The following is a 21,093-nucleotide window of genomic DNA, read 5'->3' on the forward strand; positions in this document are numbered from 1 at the left end:
GAAACAGGCTCCAGGCTCTGAGCTGGCAGTCAGCACAGAGCCCGACGCGGGGCTCGAACCCACAAACCGCGAGATCATGACCTAAGCGAAAGTCGGATGCTTAACCGACTAAGCCACCCAGGCGCCCCAACAATCTCTTTTTCAAAACCTTGAATTTGAGCATCTGAGGAGTATTGGATGAAACAGCCCTTGGAGTTTATACCCAGCCTGCAGTGATATGCTATGCCTCTCCTCCCTCATAGAAAGCTTCAGTTCTAATCACACTAGGCTGCTCAGCATCCTGTCCCCTTCAAACAGTGTGTTTCTTCCTGCTTCTATGTGCTTGCAACTTGCTACTCTCCTTAACTTCTTTCCTAACACTGCTTGCCCTGCATTGCTCCCCATATTTTCCTTGATATTTTCCATGAATGCTTGATTTCTCATTGACCTTTCCTTTGAACTTCCTTGGAACCCAGCAGTCAATTCATTGCCCTGCCTACCACTGTTTCATGTGTATTAGCCTTAGCTTTTCGCTTGATTGTAAAGCCTTTGGTGTAAAGAGTCGATGTTTTCAAGTCAACTCCCCAAATATTTATCAGGGCCAATTAAGTGTCAAGAAGAGTGCAAGGTACTTAGTAGGAACAAAGAACTGAGCAGTTATAAACCTCAACCTTCAAGGAATGTACAGTCTCATGTGGGAGGCAAAAAAGCTTCTCAGTTCATGGAAGACTATATCCTATTTTAAAATAAAGAATTATGGAAGCACTAGAAAAGGGGAGAATTTAATTCTGATAGTGAGTGGGAGTTTGAAACCCTTCCAGGCATGCTCTGTGAAAAGGGAAGAGTGAAATGAGGAAGTAGGGCTAGGAAGCAGGGGGCTGGGGAATGTGGTAACAAGGGAGACTTCTGGGAAGTTAGGCTACAACAGCTGACTGAGTCCAAACTCTATGCATCCTGGAATGCTCTCCCAAGAAGTCAACTCTTCACCTGCAGGCAAGGGAAACAGGGAAGGTGTTTAAGCAGGGAGAGGACTTAGACCAGCAGCCCATCTATACTGACAGGAGGTCGTAAGGGAATATGTATAATTTATTAACCAATATAATGACTCATGTGAGAGGAGAAGACAAATTCAAAAGCTTTAACCCTGAATCCAGGTATCCAGCAAAGTAAGCAGGGCTCACTAGGAAACTTAAGATTGATTGCCAGTGGAAGAGAAATTAGGTTTATTTGCAAATTAATTAGATCAGGGAGATGAAGCCACAGAGTCACAAAATGCTGCTTAATATGATGGTAAACTTTGGAGCTGTTATAGCTCTCAGGGAATTTATTTGCAAAGTGGAAATCTGGTGGGACATTGTTGATGGGACAACTGTTGGTCAGGAAATGCATGGAGGGAATTCATATGCTGGACAAAAAGTTAGGATTCAGTCAGTGGTTCCATGAAGCTGGTCCAAAGAGCCAGGCCAATTTGTGATGAACTTTCCACTTACCAATGGGAAACAAGGAAAGATAACGGCTGTAGAGTGAGTTTTCAGAAAGCTGAATTTTTTCCACTTAAAGGACAGTCCTTTATGTGGGATTATTTCCTTCTTTTTTAGTGTTAACACATTTTTTCTCTTTCTATACTATGTTGATGAGAAATGGTCATTTTTTTGTTTTTTTTCTTTTAAGATATGAGGATTCTTTGGCAAGATGAAACATTGTCATGTGTCCCTACCACCACTCTCTTTTTTGACACTGTATTGGTCCATGACGCCTCTAGTTGGGACCCACTAAACTTGTAGGGGAAAAGACTTCAAGGATCTCTGCATCTGTCCTCGAAAAGGGGAAGGGCAGCTATTGGTGAGTGAGGTTTAAAGGCATTAGGGGGACCATGGAGGGAGGAAATTTCCTTGCACTTGGTTAAAGGTCAATGTGTAAGTGAGGATACTCATTCTAACTCAGACTTGATGGTTCTGAGGCCCAGGATGCTCCCTCTGTGAAGAAGTTCCAGCCACTTCCTTTCTCTCCTTATCCCTCTCTCTGAGCCCTGCAGCATCCTCTCCTATATAGGCCTCAAGGGATGAGTAAACCACTTCTGCTGAGGGCCTTCTTTGGTTGGGTGATTCTGCTCCTTTGCTGAAGCCAAATCAGGGTCATTTGCTTGGAGTGGGAGCCAGAACTTCAGCAAGAACCAAAGCTTGTTTGGCCTGCCTTCCTAAGGGGAAGAGTAGTTGGGTCTAGGACAGGCCTGGGCATATGCAGACCTGGATCCTAGATAGCACCTCTTAATCACCTCCCCTTTGGATGATGATTTCAAAGACCCCTTCTGTCTTTCTAGTACAGATTATGACATTGTCAGTGTGGACCATCTAACGTAAACCCCATTACTTGATGGGGCAGAAAGCTAAGGGTCCATGGGATGCTGCTGGCCCGGTAATTTGGAGTAGTGGGTAATGTGGGAAAGGTTAAACAGTGAAGAGGCAGATGGAAATTGTGGGGTTATGTCAGAAGTCTCAATTAAAATGCAGACATTCCCAGGTCTCATTAGGGAATACAGGTAAAGTCAAAGTTCCCTTCACGTGTGACCACTACAGGTGGTTTTCCCCTATGGAACAGAGTTCTGGGACCTCATGAGAAAAGAATTTTAGTCAGCCATTGAGTCAACTAGAAGACAGACATTTTGTCTTTGGTATCTGACTTTACAAAATAACACAAAGGAATTGGTTAAAAAAAAAAAAAAAGAAAAAAGAAGCACATGTAGAACATTCTCTTATCTCTGCATCTGAGGTGGTAGAAAAACCCTGGGTCTGGTTTGAGTCCCTCACTAATTTCTGGTCAGATTATATGGAAAGTCCTGTAACTGTGCCTCTAGTGACCAACTGGTCCCAGTTTGCCTGGAATTTTCCTGGTTTTTGCACTAAAAGTTTGACATCTTAGGAACCTTCTCAATCCTGGCCAAGCCAGGATATTTGGTTACCGTAACTGTACCTCAGCTTTCCCAGTAAAATGGGAATAATTACAAGCTCCAACTCCAGCTGTCTGTTGTGAGGATCAAATGAGATGACAGATGTTAAAGTGCTTTGAGATTATTTGTGGGCAGGTGGGTGGATTGGCAGTGACACTAAAGCCACACCTCTTTGTGTTAGTACATGATCTACCTGGTACACTTTGCCACTGTGTAGAACCTGTTCATTATATAAGGCTCTGGCATATGTTGTTCTCTGCAAAACTTCCTGGAAGACCCAGGCAGAATGCATCAGACTTTCATTCTGTCCCACTGTACTTGCACTCCCTAGAACAGTACGCTCATCACACACTCCTCCGACCAGACTGAGAGCTCTCTAATGGTAGGGACTCTGCACCCAGCACAAAAGCAAACAAAACCTTTTTGATTAATGTTTTTTTGAATGAGGGAATTTTACATTTCTGAAATATAGTTGTATCACAACAATATATGTTGTATTACCCAAGCCCCAGAAGCCACATACTAGTTTTACATGTGTGATGTCTATTTCTGGCCCCGTAACTTTTTTTAAATTTTATTTATTTATTTTTGAAAGAAAGAGGGCACAAGCAGGGGAGAAGCACAGAGAGAGAATCTGAAGCAGGCTCCAGACTGTGAGCTGTTAGCACATAGCCCAATGCAGGACTCAAACTCATGAACTATGAGATCAGGACCTGAGCTGAAGTTGGATACTTAACCGACTGAGCCACCCAGAGGTCCCAGGCCCTGTAACTTTCTTTGGGGTTCTATGGCTAACATCACCTGGTACAGTGCAGAAATCTGGGTGGGGACCTAAAGTCTGGCCCCTCCAGCAGGGATTCTCCAGACAGAAGGCATTTCTGGAGGCATACTTGATCTGTAGTCTGCCCCACATTGTGAGAAGCAGGTGTCAACAGTGCATTTGCAGCTGATAGTAAACCACATTTTGGTCCTGTAACACAGAACCATTTGCCAGCAGCACCACCACAGGATCTGTGTCAGACACTTCAGAGACACTTGACAAAAGATAAGGGAGGGCATGAATGAAAGCCTCCCTATAATTAACAGAGGGGGTGAAAACACCATTCAGGGCAAGAGCCATCCCACTGGTCTCATCTCAGCCACCTCTGGTTCAATGAAAGGAAGAAAAGCTGGGCCAATTCTAAGGACTGGCCACCAAAAGACAGACATCAATGTGAACAGAATGCTGAGCAGGCCAGCAGGACCATTATTTTCTTGTGGACTTTAAAATATACAGGGTTGTTATGTTGGAGAATAGTCTCCTCCAGTGATGGAGAGAGGAACACTGATCTCCTAGGTCTCCCACCCTGGGCCCAAACTTGTCTCTAGCTCTCTTCTTCCTCCCCCTTTCCACTACCACCTCCGGCCCCTCATCTCCTGTTTCAGCAGCTCCCCTCTCCTGTTTGTCTTTTTTAATGGGAATGCATGAGAGATTTCATTCGAGGGTATGATTCCCTGCTGCAAACAGCAATAGAAAGATAGAAAAAGAATGTGTGGATTACTCTCCCCTTCTCTCTTGTACTGTATGCTTGCTGGGTCTTTTACCTGAAATATCTTCATCCATATATATTATATAGATATATATAATATATCCTGCTCATATATATTCTCCCCACTAGTTTAGGGCCCTGTTTGGGGACTGTTACCTCCTCTTGGATGCCTCCCCAGAACTCCCACCTGAAGGGCAAGACTCCTGCATGGTTTTCCCATTGCGCCTTTGTTCATCCATCTATTGATCGTTCATCATTTTCATGGTATTTTCTCTCTTTTTTTGTATTACTATTAGTTGGTACTAGCCTGTGTCTTCTCTATTCCTCTTTTAACTGTGACCAACATTCAACATTTTGAATAGTGCACACAAAATTTGAGATTTCCAGTTTCTTTGAAAAACCAGATCTGGCCAATGTTCTGAAATAGCACTATATTAAATGAGAACTGAGTGGAGCCTTTTCCCTCTACATAGGCATATAATCTTCTGTTCACCAAGTTCCCATCATTTTTTCTGATTGCCCAGAGACTGTCAGTTTTCCATTTATAGGATAGTGTGGTGGATAAGAGAATAGACTCTGAAGCTGGACTGCCTGGTTCAAATTCTGGCTCTGCCACTGAACTAACTGTGTAACTTTTGATAATTTACTTAACCTTTCTGTGCTATTGATTTATTATCTAAAAAATGAGATTCTTAATAGTACCTACTTTGTTGGGTTCTTATGAGGATTACATGAATTAGGGAATGCATTTGAGGATTTCGAGAGTGCTTGCCATATACAGCAAGTGCTTAGAAAATGTTAACCATAGGGGTACCTGGGTGGCTCAGTTGGTTAACTGTCCGACTTCAGCTCAGGTCATGATCTCATGGTTTGTGGGTTCAAGCCCCAAGTTGGGCTCTGTGTTGACAGCCTGGAGCCTAGAACCTGCTTCAGTTTCTGTGTCTCCCTCTCTCTCTGCCCCTCCCCTGCTTTTTCTCTCTCTCTCAAAAATAAATAAACATTAAAAAATGTTAACCATAACTATTATTTATCAGAGTATTTGCACTGTTTGTTTGTTTGTTAGACTAGAGAAAGAGTGACTGTACTCGTGGGTCTATTAAAAATAAGGAAACCATGTTAAGAGTTTACCACAAATCCATTTTACTAATTTTCTTTACCTGGCCCTTGGAGGCGGTTTTGTTCCAGCCCCTGCATTAGATAGCCAGTCTTGGGGGTCCCAATATCATAATCATCTTGCTTTCCTTAAGAGTACTTACTTTAGTGCTTTGAAAAATCCTATGCTTGGAATATTGGTAAAATTAATTTATGTGATTATAGTTCTGTGCTTCCATCTGCTGCCTTTAGGATATGCCTTAGTAATGGCCAAAGACACTGTTGAGTTAAGTCGGTTGGTTTGGGGGTGCCTGGGTGGCTCAGTTGGTTAAGTGTCTGACTTCAATCAGGTCATGATATCACAATTCATGGGTTTGAGCCCTGCATTGGGATCTGTGCTGGAAGAGCTCAGAGCCTGGAGTCAGCTTCATATACTGTGTTTCCCTCTCTCTCTGACCCTTCCCCACTCATGCTCTGTCTCTCTGTCTCTCTCTCAAAGATAAACACTTAAAAAAGAATTGGTTGGTTTAATTTATGTTATGTGGTTATACAGTAGGACTAGTATTTCCTGGTTCTCATGAATCTACACAAGACCAGACACATCAGCTGATTTTATAACATACTCAGAAAGTCATTGTATGGAAGTTGGCCAAGTAGGAATCATTCAGTGGGACAATCAATAGGAGTTTTCAACATGCTAAATATTCTACTAGGTTCTTGCTTCACTGGACCATAGTTTGAAATACAGGTAGAAAGAAGGAGGCAATAAGAGAAAAGACACCAGAGTGGGGACAAGTTGTGGTATTTTCACGCCACAAGTAGACTGGCTTAAATGGTGCTATGGATTTTTTTTTCTTAACATTCCTCCAGAGGAATAAATTTAATTCCCCTCAGAATAGAGAATATGATTAAGAGGTCATTATGCTCTTTTTCTGCTACATGTGCCATGAATATGCAAAATATGCCTGTCTGACTTTCTTTTGTTTGGAGACTCCTCTGGCTCACTAACTCCATGTCCTTAGGACGGCTCTGCTGCTAAGGGATTTGCCTGGGATTTGCCCCTTTCCTCCCTGAAGCAGGGGCTGGTTAGATGTGCTTACCAAGCCATGATCTTAACACATGGGGTCATTCATAAATGTCACTAAAACAGATGGTCCAAAGTTTCTGTGCAGGGGCTCAACTCAGGGCCATCCATTCCCCTTCCTTTTTGCCTGCCCTCAGAAATCAGGCTCTGTTCAAGACCTTTCTACTTTTAGGCATATGAATGGAAGCAAGATGGTTATTAGCTGAACTTTGGAGGGCACTGAGCAAAAAAGAGAATAAAATTATATATTCGAATATTTCTGTCTCTTGGTATCCTGAAATTTCACTCATTACAATGTAAAGAAGCTGAGAGTGGTCTGGTGCAGAGAAGGCAATTACCACTTATGTTGGTCAGATCCCAAAACTAACAGAATAGGCAGTGAGTGTCAAGGGGAAGAAGAAAGGAAAGGAGAAGTTGGGGGAGGAAAGGGGATTAGGGTTCAAGAACTCATTATGCACCATGCAAAGCTTATTGTTAAATAGGAACCCCATTTGGGAGATGAAAAATCTGTCTCTGAGAAATTAATAATGATAGTTAACATTTCTTAGTCACTTGAATGTGTGCCAGGCACTGTGATAAGTACCTTATGTTATCTCATTTAATTATTTAACAACCACCAATGTGAATGCTAGTGTTACCTCTAGTTGTTGTATTTGGGGAAACTGAAGAAGGTGAAGTAACTTGTCAGAGCAACTCTTGTCATGAACTGGAAGAGCTGGGGTTTGTCCTCAGCCCTGATATTAGGGCCCCTAACTATCAACTGATGGTCTGTACGGCTGTTTGCTACATATCTAAGATCTTACAGGTTGTAAATGTGGGAGGGTGGGTCTGAACAGGAGTCTCTTCCTACACCCACAAGCCCTGAGCAGCAGGGCTGGGACAGGTACCCAGACCTTCTCCCCCTTGCTCTGCCTTTGTAGAATGGCAGTTGCCTTCTTAGAAAAGAACACTGGGCAAGCCTGAAAGAAAGTTGCTGATAAGAGGGAGAGAGAGGGGGGGAAAAAAAGATGCTATTTTTGACAGCAACAGCCTCTTAAAAGAAAGCAACATACAATTTATATATCAGCAGGAGAAAGCAGTGCTTTAGCAGGCAAATCACAGCTTGTGCTGGGTCGCTGTTCTTGGTGTGGTAAAGGCCATTCATTTCCTGGGTCATTCATCTCCCCAGATCCATCCTCGCCACCTCACTCTGTCCACCTTTCTCCTCTTTCTCTTATTGTGTGTCGCTCTGCTGTTTATGAGCTTTTCAAGCAGGCATGGTAAGAACAGAGCCGTAACAGGAGTAAGTATGCCTTTGCCTTTATGATTTTTAACACAGTCCTTCAGAATACACCTGCACCATGGATCTCCATCCAGCCTGGTGCTTCAGGAGAAAGTGCTCTGGCTGTGGAGGCCAAACCGGTGTCTCATTTCCCCTCATGCTTTAAGGATTCCACCTTAAAAGGTGGCAAAGGCAGTGAGGGGGTGTCTCCGTTAGCAATGAGATGGGAATGTGGAAGGAAGGAGGGTTCAGGAGTCAGGGTTTATACTTCAGCTGCATCCCACAAATCATGGTGAGAACCTGGGCAGAATTTCACCTCTCTGAATCTTAGCTCCCTAACTTGTGAAAAGGAAATGATAATACCTAAATCAAAAGGCAAGAGGAGGGTTCATGCCTGAATGTCCCTAGGGCACTGAATGCATATGCATTGCCCAGCACACAGTAGGTGGGAAAAAAAATGGAATTTCCTCCCTCTTTGTGTTGATAGTATAATCAGTCTAAAATGGTTAGCTTTTCTTTGTTGAAAGGAGTCAGAAACACTACAGAGTTTTTTGAGAAGCGTGAAAATCTTTGGAGGTGTGTTAGGTTCAATCTGTCATGGGTCAGTAGGGAACCTTAGCTTACACCCTATGTATCTTCTTCCATTTTTACATGTAGGGCATTGGCATCATCTCATGCTATAGCCCCATCCTGGGGAAAGAAGGGTATATGTGGCCCCCTAATGCAAACAGTGCAAAAGGGAGGCAAGGGCTCCCTAGTGGACCCAGGCAGTGCTACAGTGAGCCACTTCCCTTTGCAAGACCATGGCTTTCTGACTTGTAGGACTAAATGCAATTGTACACGTGTGAGTTGGGGGAGGGGCAGTACCTGATCTTTATCCTGTGAATCATCATGTCTTCCTCACAATTTCTGTCCTTGTATCAGGCTGTCTGACTTGAAAATCTCGCTCTCCGATTTCCACGCCAGGTAATCCTGGGGTTTCCTGAATCCTCAGTTTCCTGAACTATACGATCAAGGTGAACACAATACTACCTTCACAGGGTTGTTAGGATTACATAAGCTAATGAATATCAAATATTTCATAGAAGCTCTGGGGATGAGTCAGTGCTCAATAAATGTTAACAATAGGTCTCATCATCACCCCTAAAATGCTAAATCAAGCCCTTGTCACCCCCCTACCTGGACCTTTGCACTGGGCTGCTGCACCAGTCTCCTAGGAGAATTTCTTGGTTCGCTCTATAACCCATCCTATGTGTCCTGACCTGAGAAGCTTCTGTATTGATGCAGCACTCCTTTGGCAGACCTCCAGTCTCTATACACACACACACATACACACACACAAACATACACTCTCTCTTTCTGCCTCTCTCCTTTGTCCCTCCCTCCCTTTTTCTCTCTCTCCCTTTTTCTCCCCCATTCCCACCTTCTCTTCCTTTCTCTCCAGCTCTCCTGAGGACACAGGCAAATCCAGCCTCTCTGCTCAGAGAGCTTTGTCTCTGATCAGGCCCTGCCTGGGTCATATAGTTCATGGGGTTACCATGACAACAAGCATCCCTGGCTACCCATCAGGAGGCAAGGACCAATTGAAAGGGCCTGTCATTTCCCTGGGACATACTGTATTTATTCTCAGCAGCAGGCCCTGCACAGTACTATACTATGGGAGGAGGGTGGCAGGGAGGGAGAAAAAGAAATATCAGGGTTTCATTTTTTAAGTGTGTTCTCTGTGGGAGAGGACCACAAATTGTTCTCAGAGAGAGACATTTTATTTCTAATGCAGCCAGTACTGGGGGGTGAGGCTGGTGCTCATGTGTATTTCTGATGAACACAGTGGGTTTCACAAAGAAGGGAAAAATAAGTTATCTGGTTCTAAAGTGACTTTTTGGTAGGTCTAATGGGAGGAGGAGAGGGGTGGAGAATTAACATTAATGAGTACCCTCTTTGACAGGCACTTTGTGCTATTTCATCAAAACTCAGAGCAACTGCAATGAATTATTATTTCTCCAATTTTACAGAAAAGAAAACAGGCTCATAAAGTTATAATGACTTATCAAGTGAGGTCAACCTGCTGGTGAATTAATGGCCCTTGAACCCAAATGAAGGCTGTTTGACTCCAAGGATCATGGTTTGGACACCATTCAATGCAGTTTCCCTGTCATGCTCCCATCATATTAACCTTCCTTCTCTTTCTAAGCCACTGCCTTCTCAGACCTTATCCATCTCTCTTTTCTGATCTTGAGCCATTTCTCAAAATGGACAGCTGTCTACATATAACAGAATTGCTCGGGAACTTATTAAAACTGCACATTCCTGGATCCTACCCTGGATCTGCAGAATCAGAAATTGCAGGAATGAGAATCTAGAAAGGAGCATTTAAACCATCTTCCCAAGATAATTTGATAGATACTGGAGTTGGGGGATGGTTCTTTAGAGCAATAGGTTCAACACCACACAAAACAGCACTTGCTTATTTGTTTTCCAATTATATTCTGGGTCACTGTGATCATCTAAAAGAGAACTCTCTTATGGCCTCTGTAACACTCAGATCAACACTAGGCCAAAAAAAAAAAAAAAAAGGTGTTCAAGAAAGGTCCATGGAACTAACTTGAAGATGTAATTAATGTCAGGAAGTCCTAGTATGGAGGTGGGCAACTAGGAGACCCTCAATCCCTGGAAGTGGGAATGCTTCTCACAAAACCTTATGTTATATCTCCTTGAGTCATGGCCTTCACCTCCCTCCTTCAGCCATATGCCAATAAAGACAAGCAGTTCTTAGTAGATACTTCCCAGAATAGGGTTGTGTGAGGGAGAAAAATATATTCAGTCAGAATACCAGTGTGACTAAAATGTTGATGAGCAATCTTAAACTTATGTCTGATTAAAAAAAACACCCAAATACAGGCAAGGTACAGTCAGTGCAATGGGGAAAGAGAAAGGTGACTGGGAGCCTCCATCATTCTTGGGGCAACCCTACAAGCAATGCCTTTCTGAACCTTTTAGGCACTCCAGAGGTAAAATTGAGGAGGTTGCAGTAAGTCTTTTGGGAGGTCAGCCCCATATCTGCCCACTTTCTGTCCATGCCAGAATCAGTTTGTACCTGGTCAGGCCATAGGCAAGAGCATAAAAGTCTCAAAAAGCTCACATAACAGACTTCTTTTCCAAACTACTAAGACTTAAGGTAGAGGTGATGTCTGGTGAAGAACATAGAGCCCACTACTTCTTCTATCTGTCCCCATCCCATTATGACCTGTAACCACATTCATCTTCTCCTACAAGAATAACTGCAACAGCTTTCTAAATGGCTTCTTTGCTGGTGATCCTCCTCTCTGTGATTCATATTGCAAACCATTGCCAGGATAATCTTTGGGAGCCTGTTTGGTCCATGATCCCTCTACGTCAATGGCCTTGAATGGCCCCTACTGACATTGAATAAAAAATACAGAGACATTTGAAATCCTTTACAGTATGACCGCAGCCAATTGCTTCTACTTATTAATGCATTCTCTATTAAAGTGGGCCCTTTGTTTTTCCTGAAAGCAAGCCCTGTGTTTTCTCACCTCTACTCTTTTTGTCCCCTTCGTCTGGAGCATGCTCGACCCACTTCTCACCTATCACAATTTCTTCAGGTCTATGTTGAATGTTATCTCTGCCACAAAACCTTTATAAATCCTTCCATTCAAATGCTGGACTCTCCTCCTTCTGTATGTTGCTGACTCTTATGGCACTAGGTAGAATGATAAGAATATGTGTGATTCTGCTCATGAGCTATACTTTTAGGGGCTGGGACTGCACCTCTCTCACTGCTACTCCCTGAAGTTTGTACACAGGACTTTGTGTGGAGATATTCAGAAAGGAGTCTGTGAAGCTGAATGGAAAGCACAGGGAGTAGATATCAGACCCATCTGGGTGCCCATCCATCATTCACTAAGCTGTAGGAGAAAGCTCCCTTCCCTTGGCCCATACATGTGGCATGAATAAGACACACGACAGAACACAAACATGTCATGAGCACAGAGACCAGAAAAGACTCTATGTAACCACGGTCACAGTTAAAGACCAGACCCAGTTAGGGTATAACTCAAGAAATCCATCAAATTTGTCCTGGTAAATGGCTTGTGAAGGAGAATCATTAGTTGGGATTTTAACTTAGGCCAATCTGGTGTGGCTTCCTTCTGGGGTTGGTAAAACATTGGCCATGTCCACATACTGAGGAAATTTGAGTACATTGCCTATAACTGAAGGGAGTATTCATCATAATAAAGAAAAGAGACCTCACTTTGGACCAGTAAATACATTTAGTTGGCAATAAAAGGGCCCAATAGATCATAATTAGTTGATTTACCTTTCCCTAGTGACTGACATTGGTGGAGCAGGTCTTTATCTATAACCTAAGGGCTTCAGAAACATAATTCAGCCCCTTGCCCAACCCCAGACATGCAGTGACAGCCAACAAACAGCATCTGTTTCAAAGAAACACCACCTGTCCAAATGGAAAGTCAAGCATCAAACTACTTCACTTCATCAGAGTATTTGTTTCCAGAGCAGAAGAGACAAAACACCATTCTGTCACTAACACAGCTTTTTAACACTCTGTAGGGACCATGGCCTGGCTTCTGCCAAGTAGAGTTGGCAAGTTTTAGAGGAACAGTTGGACCTCAGAAATCAGTTCTCTGACCCGAGGCAGAGCTGGGTGATCTGCCTTGGAGGAGCTTGGAGCTCTTTCTAGGCAGGCTGGAAGGAGGTGAGGGCCCTGTATGTATGGTAAGGTCTGGCATTATAGGGAACAGTGATGGGGAAAGACTGCCAGGGAAGTCCTTTTTGATGCAGGCACAGGCACTGAACCTGGAGCACATCTGTCTGTGAGGGCTACAGAAGCCCCACTTTTACAAGGCAGAAGGGAAGTCTGTAACAATGTCTGTAGTGTACTGAAGCAACTTTCTGTAAAGACTTCTTTACGGAGTTTGCAGCTTTGTGAATGGCTGAAAAGTGTTGTAAAAAGTATTTCCTGTGATTTTAAATAATTTGAATTAAAATTGATTTCTACTGCCATATTGTCTTTAGCACATATAAACTCCTTTTAAATGGGGACCAGAGAAAACAAGTACTACCCCTTATTCTTTCTTTACTTTCCTCCACTGCCACACAGAATGCTTTCCTGGGATCAAATCAGTGGATCTAATATGGCTGGAGCAGGCACATGGGTCTGTGTGAATTTGGGATGCCATCGTTCTTAATATTTGACTATGCCTTAAGGAAGTAGCACCATTTGGGGCATGTGAGGCCAAAATATGATAGAACCCCGGCTGGAGTGTGTGTGTGTGTGTGTGTGTGTGTGTGTGTGTACGCGCTCACATTTTCTGTAACCATTTTGCAATTCTATGTTTCATGGAATCTACACTATTGGTTGCTAGAATCATTCCTTTTAATGCAGAGATGAGAGGGAGAATCTCACAGAAGGAAGAGGGATTTTCCTAGGTCAGAAACTCATGGCCCTCTTAAGATGGACATTACTCTTCTTTTTTTTTTTTTTTTTTGAGTCAGGAAACCCCATGGTTATCATAAAAGTTGCCACTGGAAAGAACGGAGCACTGGGGGAGAGTTGGGAGCATGTGGCCATTATTTAGGTATTCTTCACTTGCGAATCAATCATCAGTGATCTATACTTAGAATGTGTTTCTTTTCATTTCTTTTTCCCTTGCTCTTGCTTTCTATTTATCAATAAATAGCTTGTTATGTCATAGAGATGTAAACAACAGAATTAGGGTGTTTTTTTTAAATTACAGAGTTGAATTATTTTCAACTTTTATCCCAAAAGAATCTTTGCGCATGCAAAGCAGTGTTTGGGCATGCAAAGAAGTGGTAATTTGGTGCATTTAAATGACCATCCACTATTGCCTTTTGTCTTCACAGTGATGAGTGGATGCTCTGGGTTCCATATCTCTGCTTTTTAATGTTTTTGAGTTGTTTGTTATTGCTTGACACGTGAGAATAGGTACTGGGAACCTGGCACTAAAGTCTCCTGCCTTTAATCATGCTGTCAGTCATAAAGTCCAGGGCAGCATTAGAGTTAAGTCACAGGCATGGGCTCTGCAATCAGACAACCTGAACCTGAAATCTGGCTACTTCCTTATTAGTTGTGTCAAGCTGGTCAGGTAACTTAAATGTGTGCCTCTGTTTTTTTCATCAGTAAAATGGGGTTAATGGCACTTCATAGGTATGAGGTTTATTTGAACGTAGAGTAGGCGTTCACTCAGTGGTAGATTTTATTATAGTGTAAAGTCATTTGAGTGCCAGATGACCTGAGTTCATGTTACTCAAACATCTAATATTTTCTGAGTTTGTCACCTTGTTCCAGACACCTGTATGTAGGATGGATGGCAGAAGTACTCTACTGATTAGATAAATAATGTCACCTCTCAGTGCCTTGTTTTCTTAACTTCATATCCAAGTAGTTAGATCAAATAAAATGTCCTTTACTTATAAAGCCTTCAGTAGTATTGCAAGATCATTGATGTTCCCAGACCTGTAAGAGCTCATCTCTACTCTGGCCCTTTCTAAGATAATGTTGTATAAGTTTCTGAGATAAAAGTCTCTTCCTTGCCAAACACTCTCTTCTGGATACCCTTTGAATTTTGTCTAAACTTGTACAGAGAATCTTTTAATAAGTTATTCCAGGCAAAGATGCATGATTGATAAATACCAGGTCATTTGGTTTCCCTTCATTAGGTACATTCAGTTATGTTTGCCTTCCTAAAGGTATGTTTGTTTCTTAATTTTCAGACAGTTAACTTAAAATTCTTCAATGTATTTTCATTACTCTTTAAGTAAGGACAAAAATCCTTTACAATATGCTTCCCTACTTCATTCTCCAACCTTAACTTTTTCTCTTTTTTATTATCTGTGTTCTAGAAACACTTGGCTTCTTTTAGTTCATCAACTGTACCATGATTTCTTACCTTAGAATCTTTGCACATGCCCTTTGCCTGGATTATTCAACTCTTCCCCTCCTCTCACTTCACCTCGTTAACTCCTATTAACCTGTCATATCTCAGCTTGGAAAAACCCTCTTGGTCACATTTCATCCATCCTTCACACCAGATTAGACCTTGTTATCTCTGGGTGTGTTTGAGTTTTTTTTTTTTTTTTTTTTTTTTGTCTCTATCAGTTCTGCAGTTTCAAGTGAATCAGCTGCTGATTTTCATGTTTGGGACACATAACTTTTGAATCTGTATTAATGTTTTCCATACATACTAGGAAATTTTTTAAAGTTTCCCTTAAATACTGCCTCTACTCCATCCTCTCTTGTCTCTGGGACTCACAGAAGAAAATCCTCACACCTGGATTTTGTTTTCTCTTTCAGGTGTCTTAACCTCTTTGTCATGGTTTCTGTCTTTTTATCTCTCTTTGTGATATTCTGCGGAAGTATTGCCATTTTCTCCCAGTATAATAATTTTCTCTTCCACTTTGACTAATTTGTTGTATAGCACCTCCACTGAGATAGTATTACTTCTCTGAATTCTAATTGGTATTTTTCCAAATATGTCTGGTCCCTTGTGACAATGTATTTTTCTTTTAAAAATATCTTCATTACTTTTATGTCTTTAGATGTACTTTTGATTCTTGTTCATGTGGATTGTCACATAATTTATAACTCTGCCTTGCTTAGGGCAGGCCCTGAATAGTTGGCTTATGCATTTCACTCTGTTTTTTTTAATAGTTTGTCAAGTTGGTTTCCCTATAACACCTAGTGCTCATCCCCACAGTGCCCTCCTCCATCCCATCACACCTCTTCCCCTCCTCCACTCCCATCAGCCCTCAGTTTGTTCTTGGCATTCAAGAGTCCCTCATGGTTTGCCTCCCTCCCTCTCTCCCACTATTTTTTCCCTTCTTATGTCCTTTTTCTGTTTTCGGCCCAGGGATTTCCTAGCTTTCATATAAATGGCTATTTGTTATAACTTTATCCTGCATATTTAGGTTTTATCGTGGGAGTGTTGTTCTGCTGTATGGCTGGAAGTAGGTGTCCTCCGGGTCTTTTATCAACTATCACAAAAGTTGTCATAGTTGTCATGAATCATCAAACAATAATCACCTGTTGAATGACTGTCTTCCCTGCAAGAATGTAGTTCCACAGGGGTAGAGACTGTCTTTTTTTGTTAAAAGTTGTAGCTCCAGGTCCATGCTTAGTGCCTAGAACATTGCAGCGTTCAGTATTATTGAAATGAATGAAAGATGTGAAAGCAGAGGTGGCCCTGGATGTCAAGATGGGTTACGAACCCCTTTCCAACTTTTTGCAACCTTTTTAAACACTTCTCACTCTTCCTTAAACACTATCCTTACCTAAAATTATTTAATCCCTCTGTAAATTGACACAATGTCTCACAGGTTATTTCATAGTGTGCTGTTTTCAATTTTCTTCTATGCAAATTTTAACTCACAATCACCTTGGACCTAGGAACGGCTGGGATGAATATCCTCTTTTTACAGATGAGAAAACTAAAGGTTGGAGAGATAACATGCCTTACTTTTGGCAAGATGGCAGTAAATCCCAGTATTAAATCTACATCTTTTGATCCCAAGTATATAGGACTCTACCTTAGTTGAGTACTCTGAATGAGTACCAGAACTTCTTTATGTGAGAGTAAAGTCTACTTTGCTTCTTTACTGAATTACCTGTTTCTTTAAAAAAATTTTTTTTTGAGAGAGCACAAGCAGGGGAGGGGTAAGGAGAAGGGGACAGAGGATCCAAAGTGGCTTCTATTCTGACAGCAGTGAGCCCGATGTAGGGCTCGAACTCACAAACCATGAGATCATGACCTGAGTCAAAGCTGGACATTCAAATGACTGAGTCACTCAGGTACCCCTGAACTACCTTTTTTCTTGCTAAAGAAATCAGTATTTGGGAAAGAACAGGTACTGCCATTCATTTAGTATTATTTTGATTGATACAGCCAGAGACTTTAGGACTCAAACTACTTGACTTTCCATTTGGACAATGTATTTATGTTTCTTTTCAGACAAACATTACAAACCACCTCTGTCAAAGAATCCAGGTTTCTGGAGAACTCTGTTCATAACCTAGCTGGATGTGAGAGTATCTGGTAAAGGATGGTGTGTTATAGATCACACGACACAAACACAAGTTTCACTGATGTATAACACATTTGGAGGGGTAAGGTGAGGTGTGGGGAAGAACACATGGGCAGCGACAGTCATAGCAAGCTGAGGCCCCCAGGTCAATTCCAACCTCAGGGCTGAAGATCTTGGGTGACTGGAATCTTCCAGGCCCATGGATGTCCAAGAAGAGCCCCCATGACAGCTTGCATTGTGGCACTGGAGCCGTGAGGCAGACATAGCAGCTTCATTCCTGAGGTAGGGAGGGGAGACGGAGTACCAAGGAAGCAAATCTTGGCTACTTACCTCAGGGCGGACCCCTTGGGTGTTGCAATGCCATAGCCTTTGGAATCCAAGTTACCTCCCACCTTCATGGTGTCACAGGGTTTCCGCTGCTCAATGTATTCATTCATGGTAGACTCCAGAAGGTAGGCGTATTTGCCTTTGGATTTCCTCACTCGGATCATTCCTTCCTCCGTGGTTCGCACAAAAACTGATGGTTCTGCTGACTTCATGTATGTCCACATCTTCTCAAATACAGCAATTTTAGACCTCTGGCAGAGGACAGGAACAAAGCTGGAATTAAGTGCTGGCTGCGCTTGGAATTGAGGTCGGCATACACACTAATGAAGAACTGAGTGTAGCTTGATCACACATTCATGAGTGAGATTGGCTCAGGAAGAAACAAATTATGAGTGATTGCAAAATAAGAGCCTCTAATTAGTACCAGTAGGTTCCAAAGTACAAATATCTTGCAAATAGAGAATGAACAGAATGGCTCAGAATCTTTTAATTACTGCTGAATTATATTCTCCTTCTACATGGGAAGGAGACCCTAATGGGACCCTAATCTAGCTTCTAAAGACATTATAGAACCTATCTATTATTTGAGAAGGCCATCTTTATACTGCCCAGAAGAAAAGGAGAGCTTAATATCAGTGGAATTTGATTTCATTATTGGGGGACAACACTGAGGAATTTCTGGATCATGAGTCATATTACAAGACTGACCTCAGAATGTAAATTGTTGTCTGATAAAGCTAATAATTTGAAACTTAATATTGTCACCTGTGTACAATTCAAAAGCCTCTAGATCTTGCCAAACTGTTTTCTTCCCCTTTTCCTGAACTCACTTTGAACCTTCCCTTCTTTGAGACTTTGCCTTGGCTGTTTACTTCTCTTGATACACTGGTTCTCTCCAGCCACATCCTATTAGTCATTTCATAGACCAGAACAAATGCTTTGTATTCTGAGACCACCTTAGTCTCAAGGACAATCATTCACAAGCTCTAGTGGGCACCAGAATCATGTGCGGACCACCTTAGTTTCAAGGACAATCATTTACAAGCTCTAGTGGGTACTAGAATCATGTGCAGAAATCAAATAGCGATTCTGATTTGGCAGGTCTGGGGTGGAGCCTAGAAAAAAATCTTTTTTTCCAGAAGTTCCCTCAGGTGATTCTGATCTGTAGGCCTCTGGAGCTAAAGGCAGTATTGTGAGGGCTGATATTCCTCTAGGACACACTGTGCAGGCACTCACTGGACCATCAGTCTGGACTGCCTAGATTGCAAGACATCCTTGCTTGTGTATAGGTCTTAAGTATGTGGATGCCATCTGAGGGGAGAGGGACATCTTCCCTTCTGTGATCCTTCACAGAATGTACGTACCCTTACATACACATAGAGGCCCTTAGTCAAGGCCCATAACCCAGGACCACAAGTCATCCTTCTTATCTAACATGGTCTTTCTAGAGAGTGTCCTTTCCCCAAAGGGTAGATGTATTTTAGGGGTACTGGTGTCTGGCTTTGTAAATGGACACATGTTAAACATATATAAGGGGCTATTGTTTTTTTTTAAATTTTTAATGCTTTATTTATTTATGAGAGAGAGACACAGAGTGAGCAGGGAGGGTCAGAGAGAGAGGGAGATACAGAATCTGAAACAAGCTCCAGGCTCTGAGCTAGCTGTCATCACAGAGCCTGATGCGGGGCTTGAACCCACAAATCGCGAGGTCATGACCTGAGCCGAAGCCAGGCGTTTAACCGACTGAGCCACCCAGGCGCCTTGTGGGGGGCTATTGTTTTTAAAGGGTGTGAGAGTCATACAATTCATGTAGTCTAGTGGTTAAAACACGATATGCAGATTTATTTAGTATAAAGTTATCATACACACAAAATGTCATGTATCTGCATGCAAACATTAGGTTTGTTTCTTTGATATCAACATCAAGTGTTGGCAAAATACTGATATACAGTTAAGTTGTTTGAGTCAAATGATCTATAGAGATATTTGGGCCTAGAAAAAGTCTGGTCTCAAGGGAAAATTAAGAGAAATAGTTACTGAGAATTTCAGGGAGGTGTTTGGTAGAGTGAATCTATAATTAGATTAACTCGATGATGTACTTTAAAGTATGGCTGGCCATCTGGAAAGGCCACTGGACTGGGAGTGAGGAGCCTGGGTTCTAGTCTTTACTCTTCTGTTCCATTAGGATTTGGGGCATGGGTACCTTTGAGTTCCTTGTGGGCTTAAAATACCTGGTTCTTTACATGAAAATATGTCATTCAAGCAACAAGGGCTGTGTGAGGAAGAAGAAGAAAGAAAGGAGAAAAAGGAGGGAGAATTTCAAAGTTAGGGGAGGATATACCTAGAACCCATTAGAGCATCTACAGTGTATGTCATATTCTCTCACAGGAAACAGAGAAATGTATAAATTCAGCTGTGGCCAGATTTACAGATGATCTTCCAGGCAGAAATCCAACAAAACACTCAGCAGGGCAATGGCAAGATGCAATTTGACCTGACAGGATGGCCACGGCAGGGAGCTGGGCTGTTGACAGGCAGAGCTGAAGAGCCCTCTGGGCAACAGTATGCAGAAAATTAATATGTCCTCTCAGCCTCACCCTGTGCCCCAAATGCTAGGGCTGTGCTCATAGCTGCTCAGAGTAGGCTATCAAGAAAATCTCATCTCTAGGGATGCAAAGGCAGCATGAGCGACAGGGAAGATTGGAAGCATACTTGGGGTATTTGTTCTGGGATCTCTTCTATCATCTGCAGCTCTCACGGCCCTTCACACGTCTTAATTAAACTGTCGATGGAGGATTAAGTGACTCTGGATTGGAGCTGCTAAGAAGCTCTGGGCTGTGATGGGGACTAGAAGCCAGATTTTTTTCAGAGACTAGGGTATAAGAATACTTGTGTCCCCATTCCCTTCTCCTACCTTATCAGGGTGGTAGGTGATCTTGTCTCCCCATCCACCAAAGTTCTGGTGGGAAAATTCTCAAGGTCAAAGTCACAGAGATGGAAGGGCTCATGGGGTATATCCTGTTAATGCTATATTTCTACCAGTAAAGAAACTGAGGCCCACAGTGTGGCAGTGAACTATCCAATGTCATATAGCTTCTTAGTGGCAGAGCCAGGAATAAAACCCTGGTCTCCTGATTGCACCTACTGCCTCTTCACTGCAACCAGCTGCCTCCCTTGTTTTAGGCTTTATATTTTACTAACTGTGGGACCTTGGACAAATAACATTTCTGAGCCCTAGTCTTCTTCTCCTGACAATGTTAATGACAGGACCGACTGTATAGTGTTGCCATGGATAGTATATGACAACAGAGGTAAAATGCATAACCCAGTGCTTGGCACATAGTGTTCTATAAGTGGTGCAATTATTACTGCTAATTATGCCCTTTCTTTAGGTTTTACTTTGGGATAAGAATGCCTAATACATGGCTGGCTTGAGATCACCTTCCCTTGCTATACATGTGACAGATATTGATATCAGTCAAGGAATTCTTTCACACTATGCCCAGACGTGACCTCAGAATCATCTCTCAACATCAAACTCTAGACAACCACTGTTGATTAAACTTAGAGTTAGCATATGAACTACAACCTATTGTCGCCAATGTAGTAGGCCTGGTGAGTGCACAGAGGTTGTAGAATACACATTGTCTTGTTTCTAGATGCCTAATAGTCTCCTATGGATGAGAAATAGAAATATGCCACTGGACATAGTGATTAACAGAGAACTTTCAAGTCCTAAGTCCTAGCTATGTCTCTGAGTAGTTAGAGCATGTCCATTTTTTTCCCTTTG

At 42.3% G+C, this 21,093-nt stretch overlaps 1 protein-coding gene and 1 long non-coding RNA gene across 3 annotated transcripts in view; both read right to left on the bottom strand.

The window, feature by feature from the left end:
• Positions 1–21,093, bottom strand: part of GRIA1 (glutamate ionotropic receptor AMPA type subunit 1) — a 145,655-nt gene that overhangs the window by 21,837 nt on the left and 102,725 nt on the right. For both annotated transcript variants that reach the window (XM_039224724.1, XM_039224725.1), the window contains exon 11: positions 17,307–17,554. In XM_039224724.1, the coding sequence (XP_039080655.1) occupies positions 17,307–17,554 (248 nt within the window). The remainder of the gene's footprint in view (positions 1–17,306; positions 17,555–21,093) is intronic.
• On the bottom strand, positions 7,665–9,374 carry LOC120226548. The gene is made up of 2 exons (XR_005527044.1): positions 9,316–9,374; positions 7,665–8,067 (listed from the first exon to the last, which is right to left on the bottom strand). It is a non-coding gene; the product is annotated as an uncharacterized LOC120226548 (long non-coding RNA).

Source organism: Hyaena hyaena, unplaced genomic scaffold (assembly GCF_003009895.1).
Source record: "Hyaena hyaena isolate Hyena2069 unplaced genomic scaffold, ASM300989v1 scaffold_1742, whole genome shotgun sequence".
Lineage (NCBI taxonomy): Eukaryota > Metazoa > Chordata > Mammalia > Carnivora > Hyaenidae > Hyaena > Hyaena hyaena.